Genomic DNA, 12578 nt, shown 5'->3' with positions numbered 1-12578 from the left:
CAGCTTTACTGCCGTGTTACTGGCAAGCACTTTTAAAAACGGATTTCATTTAGCCATTTGACGTTATTGCCTCGTCAAGCGCTCTAAGTTTTGTTCTGTTGTAATACTGTACTACTGCTGTGACTGCACTGTATTATTTTGTGCACCTCAGATGTTAATAAATGGGACGCTTTGCGTTCCCAAACAGTCATCTCTGTTCCGACAATCCCCTCTGTGGTAGCGGGAACGCTTATATACCGGTGTGGTAAAATTAAAAAAACAAAAAAACAAAAAAAAACCTGCAGCTTATACATGTAACTATCGCGAGTATTCCCCAAATTTAGTTTAGCTCACATGGCTTATAGTCAGGCATGCCTTATAATCCAGAATTTACAATAAATCTAACCAGCCTCAAGGTCAATTTACGCAAGCCTTACGCTACAGCTCACAATATTGCAGTTAAATCTTGCAAGACTTCTGCTAAATCTCTAAATCTTGCTAAATTATGTGACTTTGTCTAAATCTAACAAGACTTCCACCTAATCGCGCAAAATATCTGCTGAATTTTGTAAGACTTATGCTAAATACAGCAATATTGTTAATTCACGCATTTTTTTCTGGATCTGAGACTTAATTAAAATGCCTGCAAGATTTCTTCAAAGCTTGTACAATATCTCACAAGACTTCCCCTGAATCACTTCTGAATATGAGATTTCTTAAAATCTACCCATTGCAGATTTAGCTCAAGTCCTACATAATTTGTCTACTCTGCTATATTAGACAAGACTTTTGCAGAATTTCCTGACACTTTAGCTCAATCTTGCAAGACTTCTGCTAAATTCCGCCAGACCTATAACTAAATGGCCCACATGACTTCTGCTCAAATTCTGCTGAATCCATTGAGACATACGGAAAATCTTACAAAATTTCCACTAAATCTTACAGGACTTCTGCTAATTTTGCACCCATTCCACCTAACTACTGTGACACTCATCCTTAAATCCTGCAAAAGTAAATTCCTCACCATTCGCTACATCTAACAACAATATTTTTTTGCAAGACTTCAGCTATATGTTGTGAGCCTTCATGTGTTCTGGGATGATGTATTCCATCATGTAGCAAAGCTTGACTTCACGCTTGATTTCTTCTGAAACCTTGCGGTCCACAAACAATCGAAGATAAAAGCCGACTTCCCCCCTCGCGGGTTCGACCGCCGCAATCCAATCACATGACCTGGCTGGCTCGCCACTTTCACCTCCAGGCGGCCATTACGCGACAGGACAATAAGACCGATCCAGACGCATTGTTGGGAGTTCACTTGCGCTCTATAGCACCACCACAAAGCGCTAAGGACTGCTAACCTACAAAACTAAAAAAATAAATAAATCAACGCTCGCTTCCAAACGTCTCAACGATAGGCCAGCCAATGCACAAGCTCCTAAAGAACTGCTGTATGGACTTGGGGTCATGTGGAGACCTTAGCTAATTGTTAGCCACAGGCTAGGTCCACAAAAGAGAAGATTCCAGAAAGAATACAAGTCACACAATGAAACGACACCACATGTGGCGACCTATCTTCCAACACGCCATCCCTCCTGTGGAATCAGAACGCACGTGTTCACATCTGTGTGTTGCGAGGCCATACATAAAAAGTGGATAAAGAAGCAGGCTGGATTAGAACTAATCTCGTAATGGTGGTGCTGATGTGCGACAGGATAAAAAGCAGCAGGTGCACACCCTCTACTGTCAACAATTGTGAACAAAACAAAAAACAAGACCAGACTTACTCATAAACTAAAACTGCCAGTCCACACTTGTCGGTGTATTTATTTATTTATTTTTACAAATTAGTGACCCATCTGAATTGTTGTAAATGGCTTGCTTTCCTTGATGATACAATGTAATCGCTGAACAAGTGTGCTTTTTTTGGAGTCTCATGAAAAGTGATGATGTTGAAGATAAGGATTCTCACCTAACGTCCGCAACATTATGCGTGTATGTGAATGGAAAGACAGTTGTTTATATGCCATCAGACATATAATAAATGTAAATTGATGGACGTGTTTACATTGTGGATGGGAATGAAGACCAAAATCATCTGTAAAGCATGGTAGCAGTAATGTCTTAGTAGTAGCTTGGGCTTGCATGGCTTTTTCTGGAACGAGGTCACCAGTATTGATAGTGTAACTCTTTTAGAATAAATTTGGCACTCTACGAAACCATTTTGTCTGGCAATTTACACATAAATGCATCCAAACTAATCAGGAGATTAGATAAATAAAGGACTTCATCAGATCAATCAGCATATCTTAACCCAATAGAGCAGTGATCCTCACTTTTTTTTCTTTTTTCTTTTTAAACACAACAGTCACATTAGCAGAGCAAAGTCAAGGGGACATCCAATTTAGCAACAATATATCAAATCACCCTCAACAATAAACTGGAACACAGATGGGAGCACGCTGTGTTGCCATGTGTTGCCCAAGGTAGAGATTTTGACTCTAACCGTCATACCGCAGTAGCGCATGTTGATGACATCATCGTATCTGCGTCCAAGCTTTGGGCGCGAATCGTGCTATATATCCATCCATCCATCCATTTTCTTGACCGCTTATTCCTCACAAGGGTCGCGGGGCTGCTGGCGCCTATCTCAGCTGGCTCTGGGCAGTAGGCGGGGGTCACCCTGGACTGGTTGCCAGCCAATCGCAGGGCACACAGAGACGAACAACTCGTGCTATATATAAACTGCCAAAATTCAAAACAAATAAATAGGTAAATAAATTCATTACTAAAAGTAAAAATAAAAACGGATATAAAAAAAATATAATTTGAAAATTATCTCCAAAAAATAAATACAAATGGAAATAAAAAGAACAAAAAATGTCTACATACATAAATAAATAAATTTGTATTTAATTTTTTAAGTACATTTTTTATATCCGTTTTTATTTTCACTTTTAGTCATTTATTTATTTATTTATTTATTCATTTAGTCATTTATTTATTTTTAATTTTGGGAGTTTGGTCCATACTGCCGTGTCGAAATGTTATTCCAATGAGGGGGCGGTTCTAAGCGTGTCTTGGGTTGAACTCCGCCGTTGCAAACTGCCTTTCATTGATCAAATGAACAGCTCGGCGAACAAGGAAATCTTGCAGTGGAGAGCTCCAGCAAGGACGACTATCTTGTCCACTGTCACCACGACTTGTCTACCAACTCAAGTGGCAATTTGGGCCATATCGCCCAGCCCTACTGGAATTCTGAACCTGTCTCAGATCCATCTCATCAGATGAAACCCAAATGTCTTCACAGTATACAACAAAAACAATAGTGTTCCAATACTTTTGGAGGATGTTGTTTTTGTGAGTGGACAGACTCGTGCATTACGTGTGGATGCAAATAGACAAATGTGTTTACATTGTGTACACATGAATGGGCAGACAGCTGTTCGCGTGTATGCGAATGGACAGACGGGTGTTGTGTGTAGATAGGGATATTCACGAACACTTTAAATTTCACATGCTGTTATATATAAAAAAACAAAACAAAAAAAACAAAATATATATAAAAAAATAGAATACACACATAATGATGAAATGTGGGTCAGGATCCTTTTAGAGCACTCTGATGTTACACTATAAAGACGATAAAGACCCAACCCCCACCCCGTCAATCCCATCTCCGTCAATCCTATCCCTCCAATCCCGTCCTCCCCGCTGTGCCGGCACAAAAACCATGTGCCGCTGCCGCCGCCGCCACTAGCGCTGCTGTTCTGATGCATGACATATTGTCAAGGCTTGTCCAGCTTCCCATGAATGTAAAAAAAATAAAACTAAATTCCTTCCTGCTGCGCTATTAGCGCTGTGCTGAATATTAATCACCTTAAGTGGATTCCACGCTGACATTAATGGCTCCCTAAAAGGACTCACAAAGTGTTTTGTCTGAATGAAAAAAATTCAAGAAAAGATGGCAGAGCGGCACAACTCGTCACTGAAATTGACAGAATGCGTCGACTTTGAAGGAAAGATAAAATAAGAATTGACAGTCTGATTTCACGCTATGACGATGCACTCAATGACTCAACTGCAAAAATTAAAAGCATATGCTCCATTTAGTTTTGGATCACAAAGGATGTGATTTAGACTAAAAAAAAAAAAAAAGTTTAGTTTATATTATATAGGCGTATTTTAATTGTTAAACCACAAAAGTGTAATTTTAGATTATAAAGGCAGTTTTAGTTTAGTTTTAGTCCATAAAAGTTGAGTTTGAGTTCAATGTCTGGTTTTTAACCATTTTTGTTTTTTAAGAGTTTGACCACAAATTGTTTAAATTTATAGGGTTATAAAAAAAAAAAAAAGAAGTGTTTTGCAAAAAGACTTTTCAAAAAACGAAAGCTTGTTTTTCCAAAAAACAAAGGTTTATTTTTGAGCACACCTCAAACTCAATGTCTTAGTTTTCGACCAAAAGATTTCATTTTAAATTACAAAGGTAGTTTTTGACTACATTGGTTTTAAACCACACAAGTTGAGTTTCAGAACTCAAGTGTATGGTTTTCAACCACAAATATTTACATTTAGGCCACATACGATTTAAGACACAAAGGCTTTGTTTTAGACCATAAATGATTTGTTTTCCACAAAAGTTTGGATTTTAGAGCAAAAACTTTTAATTTTAGATCACTAACGTTAGTTTTAGAGTTTTAAGCACAACGTGTGTTAGTTTTAGACTTGGGATTACTTTAAGGACCACATTGGTTTAGTTTTTAACCGCAAAAGATTAGTGTTCGTCAAATTAAACCAGATGAAGTTCAAGAGAGACACCGTGCAGTGGATTATTAATGAAGAGGGATTATAACAACAGTGTAATCTGGGATTGGCACATTCATTAAGTGACATCATCATAAATGGCTCCTGATTTTAGTGCCCATTTAACACATCATCTAAACCCTCATGGTCGACATCTGTTTTAATCCCAAGAGAATGATGACAAGTGATTTTTTTGTTCTAATTGGAAGTAATGATAATGATGTCATATAGCGCTAAAAGACAATCTCCATCGCCTGTCTACTGTCTCTGACAGGAGATCTCCTCACCCAGCATCCTCTTAAGACTACTGCACTGAGGCGTCCACTCCCACGTCCATTAAAGTTTCTTCCCGTGGGCATGGAAGTCTCAGCTGTGGAGTTTTTGGCTCACGTCCAGATTTGCTCATGTATGGTGAAACTCATGCCGGCGCCGTGTTACAACAGCTGCCAGGACATTTCAACACTACTAATCGCACGTGAACTACAACGCATCAATGCAATGTAAGAAAAGCACTTTTTGAAAGCAGGACCACAGTAAAAATCTTTGCTTGGTCTATAGGTAAAGTGGTAAACGACTGATGAACAACAATCGACGGAACACTGACGGATGCCCACTTCAAATGACGGAAACATTGACGGACGCTCATTTTGCTGCGCAATCGACAAATGACAGATTGACGGCTCGGCTTGAAATATTGATGGATTGACCATGACGGAAGGGTGTCCCGAATATTGACGATTGCCGAATGACGGACGCTCAAAATTTATTGCCGTGCCACCTCTGATTTATTATCTACTAAAGACTGTATGACTAGTCTTTAAATGTAAGCACGCGTGAGCTGATTGTTTTTCTAAGGGTCTTTTACAAAACTCAAAGTCTTCTTATCAAATTTAAGACCACTCATTCACAAAATATGATCAAAAAACATTTGATTTGATTGGAACGCATGATTTCCGAAAATGAAATTTATTTCCCTTTTCATGAAAATTTAGACCTTACATTCATGATTATTTATATTTCTGATGCACAACAAAATGATTACTGTGAATGAAAAAGAGACCAGAAGTGTCTTGTGTGGTCGGCGAAAGATCGTTAAACTTGATTTGTGGTTGCCATAGCAACAACAACAAAACTATTATAAAGCTGATGTCGCATTGGTAGAAACCGTTGCAACATATGGGGGCAAAAAATGTGGTTTGACATCAATGCATTTGCGATATGAGGGTAATCCAGTGGAGTGTTGCATTGTGGGTAGCGCACAGCCCGCAGCAGCTGGTGAAGTACAAACGAAACGAGAGCAACGAGGAGATCAAGCACAGTTGAGCTACCGTAGCACCTAAAAGCAAAGCGAAAAAAGTAAAGCCGAGGTGTGCAAATCCTGCCTTTGCTGAGGCGGCTACTTTCCCACCAAAGCTAAGAAGTAGGCAAGGAATCACACACGCCAACGGCACCCATCGACAGTCAAGTTTGTGTCATCAGCTTTTCCCGCGCGGGACGCGACGGCGACCCCTCCAGCGGAGCCGCCAGACGTTCTGTTCCCGTTACGCCCGCTCACTTCGCACATGATGAAGCCAACGCCAATGACGATCTGCGTTCCTCTCAGGTGTTGAGTGGTTGTTGAGTACAACATGATTACTTTGGCACAAACACACTCGCCAAACTTTTTCTTCTTGAGTATTTCACTTGATGTACTTGATGAGTGCTCAGGAAACGAAAGTGAACTCAAAGTGTCGACAAGGATGGTTTCCTAAAAAAATAAATAAAAATTACAAAAATCCCAGAAGCATTGCAGTGACTATTTGCAACGTGATCACTAGAGATTTGGAGAGATGATTCTGATGGGTTTTTTTTTAGAATTAGTTATTAACATTAATATTTAAAAAATGTCTTGCTTTTTTCTTTTTGCAACCGGCTGAGACAACTGATTTCCATTTAAAATGCCAACCCTCGTCTTTAACCCTAGAACACTAACGCCGAGTGATTTTCACCTACAAAATTCGTATTGTATTATTGTCATTGTGTTGCTGCTGTCTGAGTTGCATGGACCCTTGGGTAGCTTCAGGCTGCTTTCTGATGTCATTAACCCACTCAAACCCAAAAGTATTAATCACGTTTTTAATACTTTGTCCTTCACTCTCAAAAATGTATTTACACATTTTTTTTTACATTTCTTTTTATGCAGTGGCATAAAGAAGGCTTTGATGCAGCTTCTGGCATGAAGAGGTGGCTTAAAGCAATGGCCATGTTGCAACAAGCTCTCCAGTGTTTTCATCAGTTATGTGAACAATAATTAAACTTAGCTATATATTAATTGCTGCAAAATGGAAACAGACACAAATAGACTTATTTTCCTGATGAAAGAATAGACTAATATTTCTTATGGTAGGTTCCATATTTTTACTTCAATAGAACACAATATTCTGTGGGCCTTGCAAAATCAATCAAAATCCATTAAAACAGCTGGGGGTTGTTTCAGTGAAAATGGCTGGGAGTGATTGAGTTAAGTAAATGGTACTTCATTTATATAGCGCTTTTCCACCTTACAAGGCCCTCAAAGCGCTTCACACTTTGACTACCCATTCACCTACTGACGGCGCAGTATCAGGAGTAATTCGGGGTTCAGTATCTTGCTCAAGGATACTTCGACGTGGTCACTATGGCATGGGATCGAACTCACAATCTCTGGGTTGGAAGACGTCCACCACTGATTTACGCCGCCCCCAGCATCTTGGAGTTCCTCAAGGTAAAGAAAAAAATAGCCCCTGATCCCAATTACAGTAATCCACAAGAAATAGGGTGTACATATCTTCCATAACAGGACACATGAAAAAGTTTTAAAGACCAAGCAACTGAACAGGAAGTCAGTGATTTTGGTTCAAAGCATTCATTTAACACTCAGTTACACTCAAAAGTTAGAAAAAAAATTGCATCTGAAAGCAGAACAATCAATTGACAGCATGAAAAAGCTTGTGGGCCTGTGCCTGAAATTGAGCATTAAGGCAGCCATATTGGTTTCAAGGAACCTTTTTGCCCCAAAGAGCCCTGATCGAACGCAGGTCACCTAGAGAGATGTGCAATGCTAATATGTGAAGTTTATTTTTCTTTTTGTCTATGCTATGCAATAAAGGGCTCAGCATGGCATCAAAGTTTGTCGAATATTTCAAGAATTTGCCGTAAAAACAGAAGTAAGTGTGAGGGCCAGTTCATCGTCATCATCATGATCCCACCAACTAAATCGTCTTTTTGAGAGTTGAGAGGGACCGAGTATAGTTTGAAAGCAAATCTTTGCCAGCAAGTGTGGAAAAGGAAATATTCATCACACAAAAATATTCATCACACAAGTGCCTCAGGCGACATATCCAATTTTACTTCATTGGCTCCAAAGTGTTTATTCATTTATTCTGTATGCAGCTTACTTTCGTGCCTGACCACTTTTCTCTGAACCAAAGCATTACAGCAATCCATTTTTTTGACAAAATAGGCATACTTGAATGTGTCCAAGTATTATTACTAGTTATTCTCTGAACATTCAGACATTCAATCTTGAGGTAACATAATGCTGCACAGCACCCACAGTGAGGTGAAGAGGGGAAGTTTTCGACACTTCTCAGATAGTTCAAGTATCCAAGAGAGTTTAGAGATTTGCTCTCAGACTACAGTGCTTTCAACACTTTAAATTGGTGAATAATGCAGAAAAATAAATAACAGATGACTTGGGGGACTGACCAATATTATTGATTGACCGTATTTGGACATAAGAGGTTTCCACTCGCCAGCAACGCTATGTAAAAAAAGTTGGTAAACATTCTCTTTAAAGAGTCCTTGTTTACAGCAAGAAATCATGTTAAGGGCGCAAACATCACACAAAATGTCTTATCGGGCTGCGAAAAGGCAGACAGGCAAGGTAAGACAAAGCAAGGCTGCTGGTTTGTTTGCAGGCGGCATCTTCTTTTTATTTTATTCCCTCGGCGGAGATGAAGCGTAATGGAGGCCGTTCAATAAAGAGCCAAGAATCAAATCACTGCAAATCCCCGGGAGCTTTTCTCTCAGCGTTCAAAGTGGAGGATGAAAAAACAAAACAAAAAAAAGAAAAAACGGCGCTTAATTCTCATGATCATTCAAGGACGAGCAAGGAGTGTTGTTTTTGTTGTTGCCAATAAAGCTTTAAAACAATAACTTAGCTGTCACAAGTTCAGCACTTGAACAAGATAAAAAGAGGATTGCGTTCCGCTTTGCTCTGCGGGATTACGACACAGTGCCAGATGTCAATCATCCTCCCAACATTCTTGCCGGGAAAACATTTGTGCTGAGCTTCGCATAACGTTTAGCTTGGCGAGATGAATACGAGGGAGGAAGAAAAGTCCAGCAGGTTTCCCAAGAATGTTTTACAACAGCAACAGGCCAAAGGGAGAGTCCAAATAATGGCAGGAAAAAAATAGCCTAGCCTGCCTGTATTTTGAAGGTATTTTCACTTATTTTCAGAGGGAGAAAATATTCGCATCTGGCAGCACTGGGCCGGCTCGTGTCTTCAGCATAACAGGACGCACAAGCAACAAGTTGCCCAATTTGGTCTGAAAGTAAATAAATGCGAATATACAAACACTAATTAAATAATTATATTACTATTATTAATGTTTATGTATTTGATTACACTGCTTAAAAGTTTTACATGTTTTATTTCATAATTCAACAATAAACCAATGAAACCATGTATTAGATTTGTAGAATAATTTATTTACAGGTTATTCTTATTTTTAATTTCAAATTTATTACATTAAAATTTTGTTTTGTTGGTTCAGTTTAAAACACCGCTAACTATTTTATATGTTATTTAATAACCTAATTGCGGGATGCCACACTGCAGTGTGACCAGTGGGAATAACATTTCCTTGTTATCGCCACAATCTCAGCCGGCACACGGTGTCCAGGTAAACAACCTTTGTGCAGTTTGTCACTGTTTTACTCATGACTGCCACCTCTGGCCCAAAGCATAACTGCAGCAACTGTGTCAGGCTCGTTCATGGCGCGCGTGCGAGTACGTGCATGAAATGAAGTGAGAACAATTCCGCCCCTCCCCTCCCAAAGAAACTGTGGAGTGTGCGGAGTCTGCACACTACCATAAAGGGAAGATAAAAGCTGATACGTGCAGTCAGAGTAAAAGTCAGGGCTCTTCGTACTCATCTGAGCATTTATGGAGCATGCTTGATGTAGAAAAATCTTTAGCATTACTTTTTTAAACGGCACAATGCAACTTGAAAGCAACTTTCCCAACATTTTCTTTGACTCTGGACAAACGAACACTGTACACATTCCTGGAAAAGATGAAGACTGACATCAGCGCAACACCGTCAAACTCAAAAGCCTTAAAACAATTACCATAACCATCCTGATCTTGGGGAAAACAATCCCATAGTCATTCCCATGAAACATAACACCGTGCATGTTGTACTTGTCATGTCCATGCCGCTGGACCCCCAACTTCACAAACATAACCCTCGTGCCCCTTACCATACTTACTTCCTGTCCTCTAAGGGGGAGAGTACAGGATATCCACTTTCTGTTTCTGTATCTCAGGAGAGGCGTATTTATCTTAGGACTGTAGCAGTGGGAATGGACAGTATGCTATTCGGATGACTTTGTTGTGTCATCACCAGGGCAACAACATGAGAGGAACACTTGAGACCCTTTCAAGTTGCGCGTCAAAACTAGATTTTCTAAATGCGAAAGGTTCACGCATGGCATGCGGTTTGAAATGACGCTTCGAAGCCATTCAGTGTTACATTAGTTGACGGCATTCTGCACTTGATGCAGTTTTTTTGTAGACTACATGATTTGAGGCCACTTTTTGCCACTTACTTGATGCCATTTTACATGAATACATTTCGCAGATTATTTGAAGCCACATTTTAAGTCATAGAAATTCTTTGACGCCATATTATTTGAGAGCATTGATTGCATTTGACCCTACATTATGTGATGCAGTTTTGCGAATATGAAGATGCGTAATACAATATTTGCTGCCTCAAGTAATGCACATTAGTTGATGTCACCTTAACTCTTTTACTGCCACACGTTACAAAAAAAAAAAAAAAAAAATTATGACAAAGGCTTTGATCATTCACGTCATCCTTGAAAACGTTCTATTTCATCACATTTATCAGATTTCGACACGTTTCATTGTAATTCCATACACCGACAGCCCATTGAAAAGAGATTCAATGCTGACATCTGCTGGCCATAGTTAGTGAGTATTTTTTTTATTCCGCAACCCATTGATCAGGCAGCGCTGCACTTAGACGTTGCACTGCCCCATTGATTAAAAAAACAAAAAAAATATTATTTTTTTTTATTCCACAATCCATTGGCCAGGCAGCGCTGCACTTAAGACATTGCACTGCCCATTGATTAAAAAAAACAAAACAAAAAAAACAAAAACAAAAACTCAGTTGACGTAATTTAACGTTTATGGCGGCATACATCGTGATTTTACTAATTGTTATTAAATGTTTTTGGCGGTCAAAGAGTTAATTGTAGTCATTTTTTACATTTGATACCATTATTTGAAACATATTTGATGCTATTTTTCCACACTATTTGAAGCCATTTTGCACATTACTTGATGCCATATTTTTTTTTGTACATCATTTCATGCCACCTTATTTGAAGCCATCTTGTCAAATTAAAGCCGCATCATTTGATGCCATTATGCACATGACATGTTGTGTTCATTGTTAACACTAAGACAACTATTTCATGGATCACCTAATTATCTGAATGTTGTGCCAGTGTGAAAGACGCAGAAGAATAAATGCCGGATCTGTTACATCTTGAGTAGAGAACTATGAAGTGAAAATATGACAGCCAGTCAGCAAGCGAGAGCACGAGCAAAGTAAAAAAAAGGTCAGACGCTGAAAAGGTTTCATTCTGTGGAGAAGGCTGTATTGTGTGCTGACATTTAGCGGCCATCTTGTGATTACTTTCTCCTGCAGGTGCGATGGCCAACGTTCTTGTTTGTGCCTCGGGCTCACCAGAACGAGCCCGCTAAGACCTTTTACACAAATACCAACGTGAAGCGGTGGAAAGGTCGCAGGCCGGCTGTCCCGTCTCAAACACAAAAAATGACGGCGAACGGACGGCCATGGTCAGCAGACGTAATAAGCCACAAAATAAGTAACTTATTTAAAATGCTGGTCATCAGAACTCACGGTCAGTAGATGCAACAAGACAGAAAATAAATGTTGGTAGATAAAATACTAACTTTTTCCAAATGTTCTTATGATAGAGCCTTGAATTAAATATATTTTTGACACTGCGCACTGTGAAATGCACACATACATGCAAACACGCATTACACACTACCTTCTAGATGCACCGTAACTGACACCAAAAGGGCAGCAGTCATTTGTAACAGACCAAAACTGCCGGTCAGTATACATAACAGACGCCAAATAGTGTTGAGTAGACGTACCTGTCTGCAGAGGGGGGTCTCTCAGGACGTGCCTTGCTGACTTGTGTGTAGAGGGAGTCCAAGTGCTGGTGAGCGTGGTGGAGGTGTAAGCGGGGGTAGTGCTCGTGGTCATTGCGAGGGCTATGGGGGCCTCGGCGGTCACTGCGGGGGCTTCCGTGCCCGCCGTTGTTGAGTGGGCTGAGGCCGGCGTACGGATGCTCGTCCTCCGAGGACCTCTCCGGCGAGCGGCTCACGTCCAGGATCTCGGCGTAGTCCCGCTCCCGCGCCTGACGCTCACGCAGTTCACGCGTCTTGGCCTGGATCCTGAGACCCCAGAAATTTTTTTCAA

At 40.0% G+C, this 12578-nt stretch overlaps 1 protein-coding gene across 8 annotated transcripts in view; it reads right to left on the bottom strand.

Annotated features, from left to right (window-relative positions):
• The window catches only part of pard3ab (par-3 family cell polarity regulator alpha, b), a 160713-nt gene that overhangs the window by 20127 nt on the left and 128008 nt on the right, over nucleotides 1-12578 (bottom strand). For all 8 annotated transcript variants that reach the window (XR_013284013.1, XM_077524867.1, XM_077524879.1 and 5 more), the window contains one exon: nucleotides 12251-12553. Coding sequence is in view for 7 of the 8 variants with exons in the window: in XM_077524867.1 (XP_077380993.1) it covers nucleotides 12251-12553 (303 nt within the window). In the remaining variant the exon portion in view is untranslated. The remainder of the gene's footprint in view (nucleotides 1-12250; nucleotides 12554-12578) is intronic.

The sequence above is a fragment of the Festucalex cinctus genome, chromosome 1 (assembly GCF_051991245.1).
Source record: "Festucalex cinctus isolate MCC-2025b chromosome 1, RoL_Fcin_1.0, whole genome shotgun sequence".
NCBI classification, from domain to species: Eukaryota; Metazoa; Chordata; class Actinopteri; order Syngnathiformes; family Syngnathidae; genus Festucalex; species Festucalex cinctus.
The sequence above is the reverse complement of the archived record's forward strand: the minus strand, read 5'-3'. Positions and strand labels throughout refer to the sequence as shown.